The sequence below is a fragment of the Salvelinus fontinalis genome, chromosome 30 (genome assembly GCF_029448725.1).
Source record: "Salvelinus fontinalis isolate EN_2023a chromosome 30, ASM2944872v1, whole genome shotgun sequence".
In the NCBI taxonomy this organism is placed as follows: Eukaryota; Metazoa; Chordata; class Actinopteri; order Salmoniformes; family Salmonidae; genus Salvelinus; species Salvelinus fontinalis.
The window spans coordinates 29,901,516-29,923,022 of record NC_074694.1 but is presented as its reverse complement, the minus strand read 5'-3'; the positions used below and the strand labels follow the sequence as shown (position 1 = coordinate 29,923,022).

Sequence of the window (21,507 nt, the reverse complement as noted above, 5' to 3'; positions counted from 1 at the left end):
GCACGATCTGATATCGCCATGTTAGTGTTGTTCCTACGACATCATAATTAATGTTGCTCCAGGACCATCATTGCAACTGACCTGTAGTTAGTTGGTTATGAATAATGACATCACAACAGTCTAATCCTAATGTACAGAGACTCCTGTTGGCCTCCATATGTGTATCAACATTCTTTCTCATCATTAGTTTACAGATAATATTTCTTTCATGTTCACTCTGGTGCGTTCAGAGTAGAGGGAGGGAGAGAGAGAGAGAGAGAGAGCGCGAGGATTCCGACAGGGCAGGGAGAGCAGGTGACATGGAGGCGAGTGTCAGCACTTAGTCAGCACTTAGTACGCTAACCATCACTAAATGCTGAGTGGGCTTCATCAAGTTCACTTCCAGGACAAGCGATGAAGTGTACTTTGAGGACCAGTGTACTTTGGAGACAAGCAATGAAGTGCACTTTCAGGACAGGCTGTACTTTTGACACAATCGTTTTTTTGAAAATAAGCAAGTGCACTATGGTCATATTTTGCACACTGTAATTTCATGCCATGCATCAAGCTCTTCAGTCTAATATGGAGATACTTATCCAGCTCTTCAATACAGAGAAAATGAATCATTAAACATTTTATGAATCATTAATTGATGTGGTTATAATATTCCCAGAGGGCACAGGAGTATGCTGTCCTACCAAGCGAAAAGGCAGTAACTGCTCAGAGTGTATAACTGAGAAAAAGGGCTTTTATTTACCTTGTTTCACAGTAACTTTATGCAGAGGCTGTGGTATGCTCTCAATCTTTTTATCTCTTACTAATTACCTTAATCCTTCATTAAAACTCAAACTGTATTTAATTTCATAGAACTGTAACTGATTTGTGACAACGGTTATGCAATCATGTGTGTTAGCCTAAACTTTCAACTGTAAGTGCCTGACAATGCACAATGCCACAATGAAGTGTTGGAATATACTGTGTGTATATATATATATATATATATATATATATATATATATATATATATATTTTTTTTTTTAGGAGGTAGATCAGCTTTAATATTGCAGATAGATTGTGGCTTCCATCAATGTAATTGCATAATTTCCAATCCCCCATATATATATACACTGCTCAAATAAATAAAGGGAACACTTAAACAACACAATGTAACTCCAAGTCAATCACACTTCTGTGAAATCAAACTGTCCACTTAGGAAGCAACACTGATTGACAATAAATTTCACATGCTGTTGTGCAAATGGAATAGACAAAAGGTGGAAATTATAGGCAATTAGCAAGACACCCCCCAAAACAGGAGTGATTCTGCAGGTGGGGACCACAGACCACTTCTCAGTTCCTATGCTTCCTGGCTGATGTTTTGGTCACTTTTGAATGCTGGCGGTGCTCTCACTCTAGTGGTAGCATGAGACGGAGTCTACAACCCACACAAGTGGCTCAGGTAGTGCAGTTCATCCAGAATGGCACATCAATGCGAACTGTGGCAAAAAGGTTTGCTGTGTCTGTCAGCGTAGTGTCCAGAGCATGCAGGCGCTACCAGGAGACAGGCCAGTACATCAGGAGACGTGGAGGAGGCAGTAGGAGGGCAACAACCCAGCAGCAGGACCGCTACCTCCGCCTTTGTGCAAGGAGGTGCACTGCCAGAGCCCTGCAAAATGACCTCCAGCAGGCCACAAATGTGCATGTGTCAGCATATGGTCTCACAAGGGGTCTGAGGATCTCATCTCGGTACCTAATGGCAGTCAGGCTACCTCTGGCGAGCACATGGAGGGCTGTGCGGCCCCACAAAGAAATGCCACCCCACACCATGACTGACCCATCGCCAACCCGGTCATGCTGGAGGATGTTGCAGGCAGCAGAACGTTCTCCACGGCGTCTCCAGACTGTCACGTCTGTCACATGTGCTCATGTGCTCAGTGTGAACCTGCTTTCATCTGTGAAGAGCACAGGGCGCCAGTGGCGAATTGGCCAATCTTGGTGTTCTCTGGCAAATGCCAAACGTCCTGCACGGTGTTGGGCTGTAAGCACAACCCCCACCTGTGGACGTCGGGCCCTCATACCACCCTCATGGAGTCTGTTTCTGACCGTTTGAGCAGACACATGCACATTTGTGGCCTGCTGGAGGTCATTTTGCAGGGCGTTGGCAGTGCACCTCCTTGCACAAAGGCGGAGGTAGCGGTCCTGCTGCTGGGTTGTTGCCCTCCTACGGCCTCCTCCACGTCTCCTGATGTACTGGCCTGTCTCCTGGTAGCGCCTGCATGCTCTGGACACTACGCTGACAGACACAGCAAACCTTTTTGCCACAGTTCGCATTGATGTGCCATCCTGGATGAACTGCACAACCTGAGCCACTTGGGTAGGTTGTAGACTCCGTCTCATGCTACCACTAGAGTGAGAGCACCGCCAGCATTCAAAAGTGACCAAAACATCAGCCAGGAAGCATAGGAACTGAGAAGTGGTCTGTGGTCCCCACCTGCAGAATCACTCCTGTTTTGGGGGGTGTCTTGCTAATTGCCTATAATTTCCACCTTTTGTCTATTCCATTTGCACAACAGCATGTGCAATTTATTGTCAATCAGTGTTGCTTCCTAAGTGGACAGTTTGATTTCACAGAAGTGTGATTGACTTGGAGTTACATTGTGTTGTTTAAGTGTTCCCTTTATTTTTTTGAGCAGTGTATATATATATACACACCCAGTGCATTCGGAAAGTATTCAGACCTCTTGACTTTTTCCACATTTTGTTACATTACAACCTTATTCTAAAATAGTTTATTTTTTTAATTCCCCCTGATTAATCTACACACAATACCCCATAATGACAAAGCAAAAACGCACCACAGTAAACACTGCATATGACCCAGCAATGAATGAATCTTGTCTTTCAGGACCAATGGAAGGCAAACAACAATATGAGCGAGTAACCATCCCATCTGTCATGCAGGGTTGAGTGGCCAAGCCTACGTGCCCTTACGACCAAGAGAAAGAAGTGATTTTATCATCAACGTCCTCTTTGGTCATGACTGTCTTGTTTGGTCATGGCTGTCTTGTTTGGTCATGACTGTCTTGTTTGATCATAACTGTCTTGTTTGATCATAACTGTCTTGTTTGGTCATGACTGTCGTGTTTGGTCATGGCTGTCTTGTTTGATCATGACTGTCTTGTTTGATCATAACTGTCTTGTTTGTTCCAGACTGTCTTGTGTGCAACCCTAGTCACAGTTTGTGTTTTCCTACAGTAAGTGTTTGCTCAAAAACTGACATGTTACCAACTGCACACATGCGGAATGTAAGCATGTTTTCACACAGGCAATTTGCTATGGTGGCCAAGGGTTTCACAATGTTTCAAATCCAGTAGGTTACTGTGAAATTGTTTGAGGCATTAAAATGTTTCATTTGTTATTTGCTGCCAGCTTATCTGGCCACAGTTTGTCATCCATTGTTCCTATGCTAGGTAACTTTAGCATAGTACGTTTTACTATAAGTAAAATAAGCCCTCATGCAGTTTGTTAGTACAGACTGCAAATCTTACCCTTATTCCGGCTGTTGTTTTTATTTTATTTTATTGCAGGTCCACTCTATCTGAAACGTGTACATTGACTGGGCAAGTCAAGGAAAGTTAAGTTGGTGTATGGCTGGATTTAGAATTCAAAGGGAATGCTATACGTAATCATCAAAAAATGAAACATTTCTAATTAATAGTCTGTATGTGCGATAGACCCTAGATGCTATGTATTAGTACATTTAATGCTGACTTGAGTTTAACATTTTAAACAGAGTGCATCCTGTGAGAATCCAGTGCTCTGCATATTTAGCCCAGAAATGTGTATGTTAAATACAAGGTGTCATTTCACCTCTAGACTGCTGATGTCTTTAATTGCCAAATAAATCTCCAATAGTAATGAAAATTCTACAAGTCTACATTGGATCGGGGCCAGACTACAGAAAAGGGCCATTATCTTTATGCAATAATATTCAACAAACTGGACAAGTTATGCAAGTTTTGGCTGCTACGTAAAGGGAAAGGGGGATACTAGTCAGTTGTATAACTGAATGCATTCACCTGAAATGTGTCTTCCACATTTAACCCAACCCCTCTGAATCAGAGAGGTGCGGAGGGCTGCCTTAATTGACATCCACATCTTCGAGAACAGTGTACAAGTACATGTAAAGTTTACTCAAGTTTAAAATGTTAAAGCATCATATGTGGGAATTCAGTGCACTGCATATTAAGCCTCAGAAGTACTTATGTTAAATACAAGATATCATTACACTTGTCTACTGATGATCTGAGCCAATGTAGACTTGTAGAATGTGTCGAAATCAATTTGGCAAGGAAAGAAACAAATCCATACTAAAGGGCCACTACTTTGATGCAATAACACTTTCAACAAACTGGGCAGATGTTCCGTAAATATCAGCTGCTATGTATAAGCACATTGACTTGACTCATTTAAAATGTTAAACAACAAAGCATGAGAGAATTCAGTATACTGCATATTCAGCCTCAGAATTTCATATGTTACGTACAAGATATTACACTTGTCTACTGGTGACTTGCATTTTCCATGCCAAATGAATCTTAAATAGTAATGAGTTCTAAAAGTCTACATTGGATTGGGTCTAATAAAACGTCTGAATCTTTAAATGAAGGACTTTTATGCACCAGCACAATATCCCTTCATTCTAAAAACATTTAGTGCATTTGAAACAAAGACACACATTCATGTGTTAGATTTGTTTCTAAAACTTGCCTAATCAGTTTGTGGTTGGTGTCTATATGCATAACTTCCTGGGGCCCAGCCACCGAATATGTTCGTCGGACAACACAACCCATCTTGGTCATCCAAAGGATAACCCTGGCTGTGACGATTCGATGCATTGATGCCTTTACCCTTGCCCACTGTGCACATTGGCCCTGGGCCCTTCACAACTCTCTAGCCTTATGTGGCATGTTGGATTTGATAGCCGACACTACAGTACATTGTCTAGCTCCTCGTCGGCCATTGAGAGGATGATCCCTGGACTGATAGATCGTTCTTTCTCATACGTCTCAACAGTGCGTTCTGACACACCAAGGACTTGTGCAAGGCTTTCTACTGGCAAAAACTGGGCAAACAGATCCTGGAGCTGGCTCTAAGGTACAGTGTGTCTGGGCCTACCGGTTCGTCCTTGCTCCAGGTGTAGTGGCTCATCTTAAGGTACATCAACTTCTCAACCTCTGACACAGTTCAGCCGTTCCATCAAAGGTCCTAAAACATATTCAGGGATGTGACTGACGTTAGACACAGCACTGATGAAAGTGAGCTCTTGATTGCAGGTGAATTCCAAAAAGTCTAAATCGATTGGTGGGTAATTGACTACCCGCAAGAGGCTGGTCTGAAGCCTCTCCATTTTGTAACTTATTTGTAGAACCCGAAGACAGAGTGACAAGGTTATTATTGATGTCAGTTAAACTTGTGTTAGGCTACTTAGCTAGCTAACTTAGTTACTTTTTTTATAACTCATGAAAAAAACTAATAACGCCAATCAATAACTTATTACTATACCTAGGTACTGCATGTGGGTCCTTGACTAGGGCGACCTTTTGGACAGTAAACTTTCTCCTTTGAGACATTTCATCCTCCTTGGTAGCTAATCATTACCATAACTGTAATTGGTACTTCAACAGTGGCTAGCTAGACACACTTACTCCTTACACAACAATGTGTCATTTTGTCAGTGACGTGAGCTAACTAACTAGGTAATACTAGCTAGCTATCATATGCCACGAGCCGAGATCGACTGTGTGTAAGCTAGTTATTTAGCTAGCTAGCTAGCTACATGTCATTTTCTGATGAAATTTCACATTTACCTTTCACGCATGGCTTTTCTTACGATTCTAACAATTTTCTTTACGTATGGATCCTAATGATACGTACGTTCAACCTTTTGGCACCTATTTGGTTCCATACAACCCTACATGTGCATGCTCAGAGCAAGGTAATACTGTATGTATTTTTATAAACTGGGTGGTTAGAGCCCTGAATGCTGTTGGGCTGAAAGCCGTGGTATACCACGGGTGCGACCAAACAGTTATTTGTACTGCTCTAATTATGTTGGTAACCAGTTTATAATAGCAATAAGGCACCTTGGGGGGGTTTGTGGTATATTTCCATAGGTCCCCAGCCGGCCTCTCGGGGGAGGAGAAGATGGAACTGATTGAGTTACAAAATTATAATATATAGAGATTAAATAAACTGGATAATATATATAGATTAAATAAACTGGATAATATATAGAGATTATATAAACTGGATAATATATAGAGATTAAATAAACTGGATAATATATAGATTAAATAAACTGGATAATATATATAGATTAAATAAACTGGATAATATATATAGATTAAATAAACTGGATAATATATAGAGATTATATAAACTGGATAATATATAGAGATTAAATAAACTGGATAATATATAGAGATTAAATAAACTGGATAATATATAGAGATTAAATAAACTGGGTAATATATATAGATTAAATAAACTGGATAATATATACATAGATTAAATAAACTGGATAATATATATAGATTAAATAAACTGGATAATATATATAGATTAAATAAACTGGATAATATATAGAGATTATATAAACTGGATAATATATAGATTAAATAAACTGGATAATATATATAGATTAAAAGCAGAAGGAGCCTTTATTAGATCTAGGAAAAAATGGATTGAGGAGGGAGAACAGAATTCATCCTATTTCTTTTGAGCAATTTCCCTCTACAAATAACACTATCCATAAATAAAAATTTGATGGTGTTATTACAGATGACCAAAAATTAATTGCTGAATTCTGTAGCAATTTTTACAGGAAATTGTATAGCTCTACGTACTGTCAGGAATCCACAGATAGGTTTCTTAACTCACTGAATAATGTTCACTCTATCAGTGATATAGAATCTAAACAGTGTGATGAACCCATCAAAGTTGAAGAGATTATAGAGTCTATCAAACATCTAAAGAACAATAAATCACCAGGTGTTGATGGAATTACTTCAGAATTGTACAAATTATTTTCTGAACAAATAGCTCCCTTCCTATTTGAAGTCTTTTTAGAGAGTATTAAAAACAATGTTCTCCCTCCTACAATGAGTCAGGGGTTAATAACACTGATACCTAAGCCTAAAAAATAAGTGCTGCTCATCGATAACTGGCGTCCAATTTGTCTTCTTTATTATGACTATAAGATATTAGCCTTACTACTTGCAAAAATAATTAAAGAAGTCCTGGATGCATTAATTGATGAAACACACTTTTTGAGGAACGTACAGTTGAAGTCGGAAGTTTACATACACCTTAGCCAAATGCATTTAAACTCAGTTTTTCACAATTGCTGACATTTAATCCTAGTAAAAACTCCCTGTTTTAGGTCAGTTAGGATGAGCACTTCATTTTAAGAATGTGAAATATCAGAATAATAGAAGAGAGAATGGTATATTTCAGCTTTTGTTTCTTTCATCACATTCCCAGTGGGTCAGAAGTTTACATACACTCAATTAGTATTTGGTAGCGTTGCCTTTAAATAGTTTAACTTGGGTTAAATGTTTCGGGTAGCCTTCCACAAGCTTCCCACAATAAGTTGGGTGAAATTTGGCCCATATATCTTAACATTAATAAATGTGAACTCATGGCTGTCAAAGATTGTGTGACACCTTCATATTATGGTATTCCAGTGAAAGAATAACATAGTTATGCATAACCATTACTAAGGATCAGAAGTCTAGAGGCTTACTACATTTTAACCCTCTTATTAAAAAACCCAGGAGAAGCTAAATCAATGGCTACAGAGGGACTTGTCTTTAAAAGGTAGAGTCCTAATAACCAAGGCCGAAGGTTTCTCTAGACTAACATATGGCGCTCTATCTTTATATCTTGACGGTAAAATAAGCAAGGAGATAGACCAGATGCTTTTCAACTTTCTGTGGAGAAACTGTACCCATTACATTAGGAAAACTGTTGTAATGAACACTTGTGAGAATGGTGGGCTGAATTTTCTGGACTTTACTACCTTTAATAACACTTTTAAGATCAATTGGATAAAACAATTCCTAAATAGACCCACTTCTATGTAGAATTGTATTCCTCATCATGTCTTCTCTACTTTTGGTGGCCTTAACTTCATGTTGGTTTGCAATTATAATATTGACAAATTTCCAGTGAAACGTTCTGCTTTTCATCGGCAGGTTCTTGTCATGGTCCTTAATTTATAAGCATCATTTTTCTCCATACAGATATTATATATGGAATAATCGGGATATATTGTATAAAAATACTTCTTTGTTTTTAGAATATTGGTTCCGAAATAATATCCTATTGGTGAGCCAACTTGTAAATGCAGAGGGTTTTTTACTTGGTTATAAGGAATTACTTTACAAGGTCCCTGTAACACCTAAATATTTTGGTGTTTATTTATTATTCAGGAACCTGTCAAGACCTGACCCTCAGAGCCTACCTTCCATTAATCCTGCAAACTCATCAGTAGGAAAGATTTGTTTCTCTTTTGGTCCATTCAACAACAGAGCGATACGAACCTTGTTTCACCAGGATGTTTTATCTATACCTTATGTCATGCATTATTGGAATGGTTTGATTGATAATATCTGTTGGAAAAAGGTTTGGATGTTGCCACTGTCGGGTTCACCTTGGGGTCATGATAGGGACTTGTCATGATGCTGGCCTGTTGGGGGAGGTTTATGACCCCCATAAATACCTTTCCCCTTTTTCCTCTCTCTACTCTACCGATGTGACTATTGAAAATCCCTTTGTTAACATAGAGAGTCTGGTGACATCAAAAGATGGGAAACGGAACCATATTTCGGTAATCCAACCAGTTGAAAATATGCGTTGGGACTTAATGAATATGATGTCAGTTCAGTTGGCGTCTGAGACATGATTACTGATGATAGGACGACACAAACTGTATCTTGGAAAATCTACACATTCTAGTTATCAGATTCACATGGAATTTTTGTACAATTTAAATGTTTAAATATAAGACTATTTGTGAAAAGAGTAAATGTAATTTTTAGCTTCTTAATGAGAGAACGGTTTGTCAGAAGAACACCACTCTGCTCACTCAGAGGCCCCGCCCAAGTGAACAGACATGGGTTGTAAACTATGAAACACAGCCCTCTCTCCTAATCCTAAATAAGCCCCTTGACGAAAATGTAACTTTCTGTTCCAAGGACGTGAGGACTTACCATCCCCACGTTGAAAGGACAAAGACCACCTACAGAACTAAGCCAACATCAGCAAGAACCTAACGCAATTGGCATCGAATTTCAATGTGAAGGTGACGACCTACATGCCGGAAGGAGGAATTTCGACTATACCAGACAGAATATAGCATGAGTTTAAAGTATGGCAACTTGGTATGAACTTTGAACTCTTATTCACTAAAGAAGTGCTACCCCCTCCGCCCGCTAAACGTGTGCTAGGAGAGGACGGACAGAGTATCCATTCTACCACGTTCCAGTTCACCACTAGACAGTCTTCAGAGGACCAGAGATCCATGCTGGACCACCCGGCCTCCCATCTACGAGCAATCTACCGAAGTGCAGCTCAGAGTAAATATTTATAGCATTTTCCTTTTCAAATGGGCGGTAATTTAGAATGCACAAGATACTGTATTTACAATAGCATAGCTTCTCCCTTTGTTACTCTGTCTTCCCGCTCTTTCACTCAAACCCAAACCCCCCTCTCTTTGTGTAACCAGCTGTCATATCTGTTCCGTCCACCAGGGACGTTTTCTTTATGGCATAATTTGTAATCATTGTATGATCCATTCTGTGTAGATGTAATTCTGTGTGATTATTTAGGTATTTAGTAAATAAATAATTAAACCAAATTTTGTATTGTTGATTCAACTTGTTAGCCAGGGTTTGTGAAGATAACCAAGAATTTACAACTTTCAGATGAGACTGAATAAAGTGGCTATTAAATATTGACTGCTATTGATGTAAAAGATTATTAGGTCTTTAAGAGTTTATTCGGAAGATAACAGCTCTATAAACATTATTTCGTGGTGCCCCGACTTTCTAGTTAATTACATTCACCTGATTAGCTTAATCGGGTAATATGAATTACAGAGAAATGATTTTATAGAATAGCATGTCATATCACTTATGTGTGCTATGTTACCTTCATGAGTAGAAGGTAATGACGTAGGCAGTGACATCACTAAGATATATGACTGTAGGAATAATAAAACAACTCAGACTCTTTTCCATAGCCAAAGACACGACAGGCTGTACTAAATGTTTGATGTATTATAATAATTGATTATGCTTATGTTGTATTAATAGAAGGGGAGGGGTTATAAGACCCCTCCCTCCTTACATTTATGGGGTCCTAGACTACAGATTAACAATATATATATTCATTATAAAGGTTTAATATTGTTCCACAGTCCTTTCTAATCTCTGCCTCTTATAAAGAAACTGTCTGAGAAATGTGTGACTGTGAGACAGAACTCTGCAGGTGACTGTAAGAGATAAGAGACTAGTCAGACATTCCACTATAAATCAACTTGGGGAGTGGACATTTACTGCTGAGCTTTTGGATAACACTAAAACTCTTGTTTATATAGCTGTGTAGGCATGGGCTTGGTCTCATGAGTAGAAGGTAATGACGTAGGCAGTGACATCACTAAGATATATGACTGTAGGAATAATAAAACAACTCAGACTCTTTTCCATTTTGCAGAACTTACTCGGAAACATGTGTGCTATGTTCCTGTTGTCAAATTATGTCTGCAATTGCATTAATAAAGGTTTTTGAATGATTTGATTAAAGATATTGTCTGAATGCTAATTTCACCAATGAGCCAATGATTGACAAGGATCAAGGAACGAACCCCAACACCACAGACATACCTACTTATTAACAAAATTATGGAAGTTTCCTTTTAAAATTGTTCATAAATATTATCCTGCCAACCAGCATATGAAGAAATTTAAGGAAAACAAACTCACAAATGTAAATTTACAAACAAAACACCACATTTTCTTACCTTACAAAAAGAAATTGAACTATATTTTAAGACAATTAAATACTCTGCTAACAAAAAAGCTGTTAGAATTCTAAGTGTATATATGTCCCGTAACCTTTCTGAACCACCCATCCCGGATCCGGGATAATTGTCATCAGAAACACTGACTAGCATAGCCTAGCCTAGCGTGAACGGTATATAATAAAATATAATTTCATGAAATCACAAGTGCAATATTGCAAAACACAGCTTAGCCTTTTGTTAATCCATCTGTCGTCTCAGATTTTGAAATTATGCTTTACAGCGCAAGCAATACTTGCATTTGTGTAAATTTATTGATTGCTCGACAACACAATAAGAACACCTAGCGTCAGGTAACTTGGTCACGAAAATCAGAAAAGCAATCAAATTAATCGTTTACCTTTGATGATCTTCGGATGGTTTCACTCACGAGACTCCCAGTTAGACAGCAAATGTTCCTTTTGTTCCATAAAGATATTTTTTATATCCAAATACCTCCGTTTGTTTGCTGCGTTATGCCCAGGAATCCACCGGAAAGAGCGTTCGCGACAACGCCGGAAAAAATTCCAAATTATATCCATAATGTCCACAGAAACATGTCAAACGTTGTTTATAATCCATCTTCAGGGTGTTTTTCAAATATCTATTCGATAATATATCAACCGGGACAGTTGGCTTTTCACTAGGACCGAGAGAAACAATGGCTGTCTTTCACTTTTGTGCAAAAATCCCTCGGAGAGCCCCCACCTATCCACTTACGCAATGTGGTCGTTCACGCTCATCCTTCAAAATAAAAGCCTGAAACTATGTCTAAAGGCTGTTGACACCTTAGGGAAGACATAGAAAAAGAAGTCTGGTTGATATCCCTTTATATGGGCAATAGGGATTCATGGGAACAGAAGAGGTCTCAAGAACAGGGCCACTTCCTGAATGGATTTTCCTCAGGTTTTAGCCTGCAATATCAGTTCTGTTTAACTCACAGACAAAAAATGTACAGTTTTGGAAACTTCAGAGTGTTTTCTATCCTAATCCGACTATTATATGCATATTCTAGTTTCGGTGGCTGAGAAATAGGCAGTTTCAAATGGGTATGCCTTTTTAGCCAAAAGCGAAAACTGCGCCCCCTAGTCTTAAGAGGTTTGGTCCTTGTGTAATGTGATATTGTACCCCCTAGTCCAATTATCCTTTGTATATTATTTATATATACTTATGTTCCCACATGTACTTCCTGTATTGATTTGTTGTTATTATTGTTTTTTTTTTAAAGACAAATTAATTATACAGGCTTTTCTTCTATTGCCTACTTAAGTAGACGGTCTGACATCACCACTACACACCAAATCTTCCCCCCTGTGCCCGCATGTTCTGAACATGGCAAACTATTTACCTGCGCCAAATGTTGTGCAACAGGTAGTTAATATGTTTATCTAAGTAGTTAGATGGTTTGTCATTAAATGTATTAGATAGACATGCTTCTAAAATCCGTTTATTATTGACCCGTGACTGACAATTTTGAAGTCAGTCATGGGGCGACAGGTAACCTAGTGGTTAGAGCAGTCACGGGGCGGCACGTAGCCTTTGATCTAGCAACCAAAAGGTTGTTAGATCGAATCCCCGAGCTGCCAAGGAAAACTGTCGTTCTGCCCCTGAACAAGGCAGTTAACCCACTGTTCCAAGGCCATCATTGTAAATAAGAATGTTCTTAACTGACTTGCCTAGTAAAATTAAGGTAAAATAAAAAAAAGTGACAAATGGAAGGAATCACAAGATGTTACAGCTAGCCACTGCCAGCCGTAGTGAAAGATTTGTGTGTGAGAGGAAAGTGACAACCCTAAATAGTTATTCCAATACCTGAAGTCTAGAACAAATCTTGCCTGATACCAGCTGTTTGGTTGACATAATAAAAAATAAAATCTTATATTTATCAGCTCACTAGCAAATCAAGTGGCCTTGCCTCAAAAGGTAGTGCAGGGTCTCTTCAACCTATATAGTCTAGTCAATAATGAAATTGAAGAAACATGTGCCCCATCCATTGTTGTTGAGTTGGATGGCGAAATGGGACGTCTTAAACTGATTGTCAGAACAGCACCTTCGACAGCTGATTGAAATGGATCTGCCTGTACCTTGCAACTGCTTGGCATCTCAACACAAACTGACCAATGCAGGGATACGGTATCATGGTAAGGGGAACATACAGCCAAATTATAGACAAGGAGCTGGACAATCTGGTGGACACAATCAAGACAAGTTCACCACAATTAGGATGGTGAGAGAATGTCTGAAAGCACTGGGTCATCGAGTCCAGTGGACCCGAGTGTGAGACTCAGTGCATGGTGTCTGCTGTGGGAGTACAGGAAAGAATGGCACGACTTGGATGTGTTGTCAGAAGAACATACACTGTTCGGGGTCCTCTTTCCCTCATACATGTGGACACCAACCACAAGTTGATCAGGTAAGCTAAGACCCCCTTCAGCTCAGGGGTGCACATTTAGTTAAATAACTCATAGCCCATACAATGCTGCCTCTGTTGTATTGTACTGCAAGATTGCTGCTTTGGCAAGTATACAAAACTGTCAAACGGTCTTTCAACAGATATGGCTTCGCCAGCAGCATACCACCCTGCATACCACTGCTGGCTTGCTTCTGAAGCTAAGCAGGGTTGGTCCTGGTCAGTCCCTGGATGGGAGACCAGATGCTGCTGGAAGTGGTGTTGGAGGGCCAGTAGGAGGCACTCTTTCCTCTGGTCTAAAAAATATCCCAATGCCCCAGGGCAGTGATTGGGGACACTGCCCTGTGTAGGGTGCCGTCTTTCGGATGGGACGTTAAACGGGTGTCCTGACTCTCTGAGGTCATTAAAGATCCCATGGCACTTATCGTAAGAGTAGGGGTGTTAACCCCGGTGTCCTGGCTAAATTCCCAATCTGGCCCTCAAACCATCATGGTCACCTAATAATCCCCAGTTTACAATTGGCTCATTCATTCCCCTCCTCTCCCCTGTAACTATTCCCCAGGTCGTTGCTGCAAATGAGAACGTGTTCTCAGTCAACTTACCTGGTAAAATAACGGTAAAATAAAATAAAAATAAAAATATTTGGTGGTATAGACGGCTTCTGAAGAAAGGTAACCGATTGATCTCCCATGGTATTTAAAGTTTGTAATGTTTGTCTGACTCAATGTGGATAATCCAATGTTTTCTATTCAAAATGGGTTTGAATTATACAACAGCCCAGCTGTTTTTGTATACATGTGTTTATTGTTTTGTATTACACAATCCGTTTCATAATGATATCATATAGATCATGTACACAGTGCAGCAACCAACCACAAAGCATCAACTGCACTTGGTTTCTTCCTGGAGTCTGTAGAGAAGCTTGGCTTTCCATTAAGGTAACAGCATCATTCCCTCAGTAGTGCTGTGTGGAATCAGGCATTTGTTTGTAAACTCAGCAAAGAAAGAAACGTCCTCTCACTGTCAACTGCGTTTTATTTTCAGCAAACTTAACATGTGTAAATATTTGTATGAACATGAAATTCAACAACTGAGACATAAACTGAACATGTTCCACAGACATGTGACTAACAGAAATGGAATAATGTGTCCCTGAACAAAGGGGGGGTCAAAATCAAAAGTAACAGTAACAGTCAGTATCTGGTGTGGCCACCAGCTGCATTAAGTACTGCAGTGCATCTCCTCCTCATTGCCAGTTCTTGCTGTGAGATGTTACCCCACTCTTCCACCAAGGCACCTGCAAGTTCCCGGATAATTCTGGGGAGAATAGCCCTAGACCTCACCCTCTGATCACACAGCTCCCAGACGTACTCAATGGGATTGAGATCTGGGCTCTTCGCTATCCATGGCAGAACACTGACATTCCTGTCTTGCAGGAAATCATGCACAGAACAAGCAGTATGGCTGGTGGCATTGTCATGCTGGAGGGTCATGTCAGCATGAGCCTGCAGGAAGGGTACCACATGAGGGAGGAGGATGTCTTCCCTGTAACGCACAGCATTGAGATTGCCTGCAATGACAACAAGCTCAGTCCGATGATGCTGTGATACACTGCCCCAGACCATGACGGACCCTCCACCTCCAAATCAATCCCGCTCCAGAGTACAGGGCTCGGTGTAACACTCATTCCTTCGATGATAAACGCGAATCCGACAATCACCCCTGGTGAGACAGAACCGCGACTCTTTTTGCCAGTCCTGCCTGGTCCAGCGACGGTGGGTTTGTGCCGTTGTTGCCGGTGAGGTCTGGTGAGGACCTGCCTTACAACAGGCCTACAAGCCCTCAGTCCAGCCTCTCTCAGCCTATTGCGGACAGTCTGAGCACTAAGCACTGATGGAGGGATTGTGCGTTCCTGGTGCAACTCGGGCAGTTGTTGTTGCCATCCTGTACCTGTCCCGCAGGTGTGATGTTCGGATGTACCCATCCTGTGCAGGTGTTGTTACATGTGGTCAGCCACTGTGAGGACGATCAGCTGTCCGTTCTGTCTCCCTGTATCGCTGTCCTAGGCGTCTCACAGTACGGACATTGCAATTTATTGCCCCGGCCACATCTGCAGTCCTCATGCCTCCTTGCAGCATGCCTAAGGCACGTTCACGCAGATGAGCAGGAACCTTGGGCATCTTTCTTTCTGTGTTTTTCAGTCAGTAGAAAGGCCTCTTTAGTGTCCTAAGTTTTCATAACTGTATCCTAAGCTTTCATAAGCTGTTAGTGTCTTAACGACCATTCAACAGGTGCATGTTCATTAATTGTTTATGGTTCATTGAACAAGCATGGGAAACAGTGAAGATCTGTGAATTTATTTGGATTTTTAAGAATTATCTTTGAAAGACAGGGTCCTGAAAAAGGGACGTTTCTTTTTTTGCTGAGTTTATAATAATTTACAATCATTTAGTCCAGGGCATTTTTTTACTTTAAAAAGAAAAATCTCAATTTCACTGTAGATCATTTTTTCTTGGTTCCATTATGCAGTTTTATGGGACATTCACATGCTATCGGAGTTATCAGACCTTCGTAGTTCCAGCCGGAAGGTTTCATTCAACGACCCTGCATTCATGACCTGTCAGCACTAGGAAACTCTGAATGTCCCGAAGCTGATTGTAGAAAGGCTTGGAAACAATCCAAATCAACCAATAGGAAGCTCTACGCAAATAACTTACTTTCATTTCAACACAGAAATAAGAAGTTCTGACGAGCACATGAACGCCCCAGTAATCACAAACGGGAAACTCTGTTACACAAGTTGCCTAGTTGTGACATTTCACACTGACTTACCTTTTCAACAAAAAGATGACAACAAATCAGTTTTTGATAATCACCACCTTATCAATATGGATCATGTAGATAGGGTGACCATATTGTCAATGTTAAGCAAGCTAGCTAACTTTATTATGAGCAATGTTTGCTAGCTTATCAAGCTAGCTAAAAAATGTCTTACTTCAAAAGCACTTGAACACAATCTTGTTGGATGTATGACTTACGATACACTTTATTGTCCCTTAAGGGAAATTTGACTTGGACATTAGAGAGTGCTGCTGCTTCCACATAAATACAGTTTCAATTGACAGAACATACTGTGCATAGAATAACACCCCATCATACACCCATCCACACAAGAAGTTAATAAGTTCATGCCAGACAAGGCTGTGACTAGTTGGCCCTTCCACATGACGAAGGCCTACAGGACTTCCCACTTCTCAGTTTTCAACTTCCCACGAGCATGTGAATGCCCCAGTAAATCAAATGATACACGTGTGAACATCAAATGTTTATCAATTTATTTATTTTAATTTTTTTTACTTAAAAAAAAATGTAGAATCAAGCAAGAGTCCCAATATATTAGCACGCAACTGCAGTGTTCCCCCTGGATTTATTTTTTAGCAATGGTGGCATAGGTTGCAAAGGGCCAGGGCAGGGGGGTTCTGTTGGCATGCATAAGACATTCTATTCCAAAAAGAATACAAATAAAATGTTCCATTCCAAAAATGAGCCCATTGTAGCTCTAAAGCTCTACTGTCATTATAAGGCCTAGTGCTCATAAAGGCTATTCACAACTACTGAGTTTTGTTCAGTGGCTCATTAAAGGATTTAGGATATGGTTTTATAAGTGTCATTCGGTGGAAAAGTGGCAGGTTCTATGGTCTGGGTTGAGCAGGCAAAGCAGAGGCAGACAACAAAAATAGTTTCAAAATGTAATGCCTGGTTTTCAATAGTCACCGTTTCAACAATCAAGTTTAAACACATTCTCAATTCGTTTTCAGAGTTCAATTATAATGCTTCATTTCAGTAGGCATATACCCTTTTCTTTTAGAGGAACTGTCCAGTGTTTCCAGATTTGTATGATTTGACCATAATTAATTACAATATGAGTGAAATAGTTTCCCTTCCAAAAAATAGTAATTGAGCATGTTAAAAAGCAGCTTTTCTGTGTTGGAGTGGTGTGGGCATACCTAAAAAACAGAATGGTGCGGACGTATACCGGTCATTAAAAATATTAATGTGAGTAGACAGCTGATTTTAAATAGCAAGCATTTTTAAATGGTACGTATGTTCAAGATACAAGTTGAGGTGGAGATTTTTTATTTATTTATGCTTTGGCCACAAATATGAGTATAGGATGAGTCAACAACATTATTTGGGTGTGAGTTAACAGAATATGAACTTTTAAAATCATCAGACACACATAAAACATGAAGAAACAAAGGGGCACAGACAGTGACGCAGGCAAACAGGCAGGTATCCGTATTTTCTCAGATTTAGTAGTACAGCACAAAGTCCATTTGCCCTGTGCTCTCAAACATTTCAGCCATAATATCTAGTGTCAACGACTATCCACCATGCCTCTGGACTGCATCTCTTCCTGTGGGCGGCAGCCTGGAAACATTGAACCTCTTCTTCGTTGGGGTTTAATGGCGGTTGGCATCCAATATGTTGCATTACCGCCCCCAACTGGACTATAGTATAAATCCATTATACTTTGTGATAACTAACCCTACACTCATTAAAACCCACCACCCAATTCCACTATTCTACCTCTCTGATCCAACACTAGGCCAACGTTCTGGGAGGACAGAACACCACCACTCAGCACATCCTGTAACTCTTCTAAAGTCAAATCTCGTACACCCAAGTACTTTTCTGCAGCTGGCACCACAACATCTATTTTCTGTGACTCATGTTCCATCTCTGCAGTACAGCTGATAACCATTGCTATGAACGTTCAGAAGCAAACCTATCCCTTTGTGCTGGCAGAGATCTACTACTCACAGTGATCCTCTCAGAATCCCTCACCTTTGATCCATCCTCCTCAACTTTCTTCACTGCCTCAACATACGACACCTTCTGCACATCTCTGACCCTGGCCACCTCAACCTGCCTCTCTCACACCAGACACCTCCGATCCCCAGCAACATGGGCACCCCTACAGTTAACACACAACTTTTCCCACTGAAACAGGATAACTTATATATCCTAACATGACTTTGTTGGGTAAAGACTCAAAAGAACAGAATGTGTCACCTCTGTTTCAACAGGTGTCACAAACACTAGAAATCTTCAACATCAATTGCTCCACCTCCACACTTAACGCTACCCTAGAAATCACTCCCTTCAATGGTGCCCTGTTCCTAAGAGCAAAGCAAGATACAGATCTTGCCCAATGTTGTGTTGCACGGAGCGCCCGCACCCTCTGGGCAGAATGTACACAACAAACATCACAAGTCCACTAGTCCACCTTCACCGGCTCAACAGCACTCATCTTTTCCATCCAACCTGATACCACATATGGATCAGCCAAAAGGCTTGGATCCATTTTCTCCAAGAATCTCACTCCCACTGGGTCAATCTCATCTTAATCTTAACCACGTCCACCGATGCAAGGCTCGGGCTCCAAGCTCCTCACCACAACTTACACCTCACTTAAAATCTCCTTCATTCACTTCCATTTCACCTCCAGAACTCAGTCTGGCAGACATCTCACTCTGTTTTTACTTGACCCCAGTCTTCTTCGACACACCATCTCCCTTTTTATCAAAATCTTCATCAAATCCAAACTCTTCTTTCCTCATTCTCTTCGACCTCTTCTTTCTCCTCCATTCCTCCCCCGAAATCCACCTTTCCATGTCCCTGGCCCAATATTCCTCTTCTCCCAGCTTTGCTAGCGGCCCGGTGGCATCCCGACGTAACTCCATCTCATAATAATTTTTCCATCTTCTTGGGGAAGTTCCATGTCAGAAATACAATATTCATTTACCTCCAAATCTAGAACATTCTTCTTCTTCTTCTGTGATTTTTAAATGGCAGTTGGCAACCAAAAAAGGTGCATTCCCACCACCAACTGGACAGGAGTGTAAATCTATAGCACTTTCTGATACTAACAGGGGAAAAGGAAGAACATTGGCTGCCTGGGGGGGTGTCTTCTAAGAATTATACCATCCTACTGTACATAACTGTAATTGAATGCCATGGAGAGAGCCTTCACCAATTGTAGTCCTATATTACTCGAATGGTTGAGGGATAGCTATTGGGGAACTGTGGGGGGGATCTTGGAGGGTTCGGGTTCACGTTTTTTGGCCTGGTGGCAGATTTGTCAACGTGTCCTTGAGCAGGGCATTGAACCTGGATGCTTCTGTGTGTCGCTCTGAATGGGAAACTGTTGGATGGCTGGTATGATGTAGTTGTTGAGCAGCTACACTGCAAGTATATTGTATGTTTCGGATATTCATTAATTAAATAACAAAAAATAAAAAAATTATAAACTTGCTCACCGAGTCAGCGCATACATCAACGTTGTTGTCTGAGGCTATCCGGAACATATCCCAGTCCACGTGATCGAAGCAATCCTAAAGCGTGGAATCTGATTGGTCAGACCAGCGTTGGACGGACCTGAGCACGGGCGTTTCCTGTTTTAGTTTCTGTCTATAGGCTGGGAGCAACAAAATTGAGTCATGGTCAGATTTGCCAAAGTCAGGGCGGGGAAGGGCTTTGTATGCATTGCGGTAGTTAGAGTAGCAATGATCCAGAATGCTAGCAGCCCGTGTCGCGCATTCGATATGCTGATAGAATTTAGGAAGTCTCGTTCTCAGGTTAGCTTTGTTAAAATACACGTGATATACACGGGTGTGACTATAATCGAAGAGAATTCTCTTGGAAGATAATGTGGTCGGCATTTGATTGTAAGGAATTTTAGGTCAGGTGAACAAAAGGACTTAAGTTCCTGTATGTTGTTGTGATTACACCATCAGTCGTTAATCATAAGTCATACATCCCCGCCCTTCTTCTTACCAGAAAGATGTTTGTTTCTGTCGGCGCGATGCGTGAAGAAACCAGGTGGCTGTACCGACTCTGACAACATATCCCGCGTAAGCCATGTTTCCGTGAAACAGAGAATGTTACAATCTCTGATGTCTCTCTGGAAGGCAACTCGTGCCCTAATTTTGTCCACCTTGTTATCTAGAGAATGGACATTGGCGAGTAATATGCTTGGGAGCGGTGGATGGACTGCTCGCCTTCTGAGTCTGACCAGTAGGCCGCTCCATTTGCCTCTCTTGCGGTGACCGCGTTGTTTTGGGTCAGCCTCTGGGATAAGATCCCATGTCCAGGGTGGAGGTACGAACAAAGGATCCGCTTCGGGAAAGACGTATTCCTGGCCGTGTCGTTGGTAAGTTGTCATCGCTTTTATATCCAATAGTTCTTCCCGGCTGTATGTAATAACACTTGAGATTTCCTGGGCTAACAATGTAAGAAATAATACATTAAATAATACATTAAAAAACAAATAACTGCATAGTTTTCTAAGGACCTGAAGCGAGGCGACCATCTCTGTCGGCGCCATCTTGCATCAAGAAGAGTGCATGTGTGCGTGTGTATGTGCAGTGGTGTAAAGTGCTTAAGTAAAAATACTTTCAAGTACTACTTAAGTAGTTTTTTGGGGTATCTGTACTTTACTATTTATATTTTTGCCAACTTTTACTTTTACTGCACTACATTCCTGAAGAAAATAATGTACTTTTTACTTCATACATTTTCCAGGGCACCCATAAGTACTCATTACATTTTGACAGGAAAATGGTCCAATTCACACACTTATCAAGAGAACACCCCTGGTCTCCCTCTGATCTGGTGGACTCACTAAACACAAATGCTTCGTTTGTAAATTATGTCTGAGTGTTGGTGTGTGCCCCTGGCTAGCCATCAACAAAATACATTTTAAAATGGTTCCGTCTGGTTTGTATAATATAAGAATTTGTAATGGTTTATACTTAAGTATATTTAAAAACAAATACTTTAAGACTTTTACTCAAGTAAGATTTTACTGGGTGACTTTTACTTGAGTCATTTTCTATTAAGGTACCTTTACTTTTATGCAAGTACTTTTTCCACCACCGTGTGTGTGTGATGGGAGGACCTAGGCTACAGCCAGGGAGTGGGCGGACTC

At 40.6% G+C, this 21,507-nt stretch overlaps 1 protein-coding gene across 1 annotated transcript in view; it reads left to right on the top strand.

Moving 5' to 3' along the window:
- The window catches only part of LOC129829003 (ras-associating and dilute domain-containing protein-like), a 47,656-nt gene extending 43,013 nt beyond the window's left edge, over positions 1 to 4,643 (top strand). Inside the window, exon 17 of the mRNA XM_055890396.1 lies at positions 2,885 to 4,643. Within this exon, the coding sequence (XP_055746371.1) occupies positions 2,885 to 2,920 (36 nt within the window). The 3' untranslated portion in view covers positions 2,921 to 4,643. The remainder of the gene's footprint in view (positions 1 to 2,884) is intronic.
- Positions 4,644 to 21,507: the final 16,864 nt, after the last annotated feature.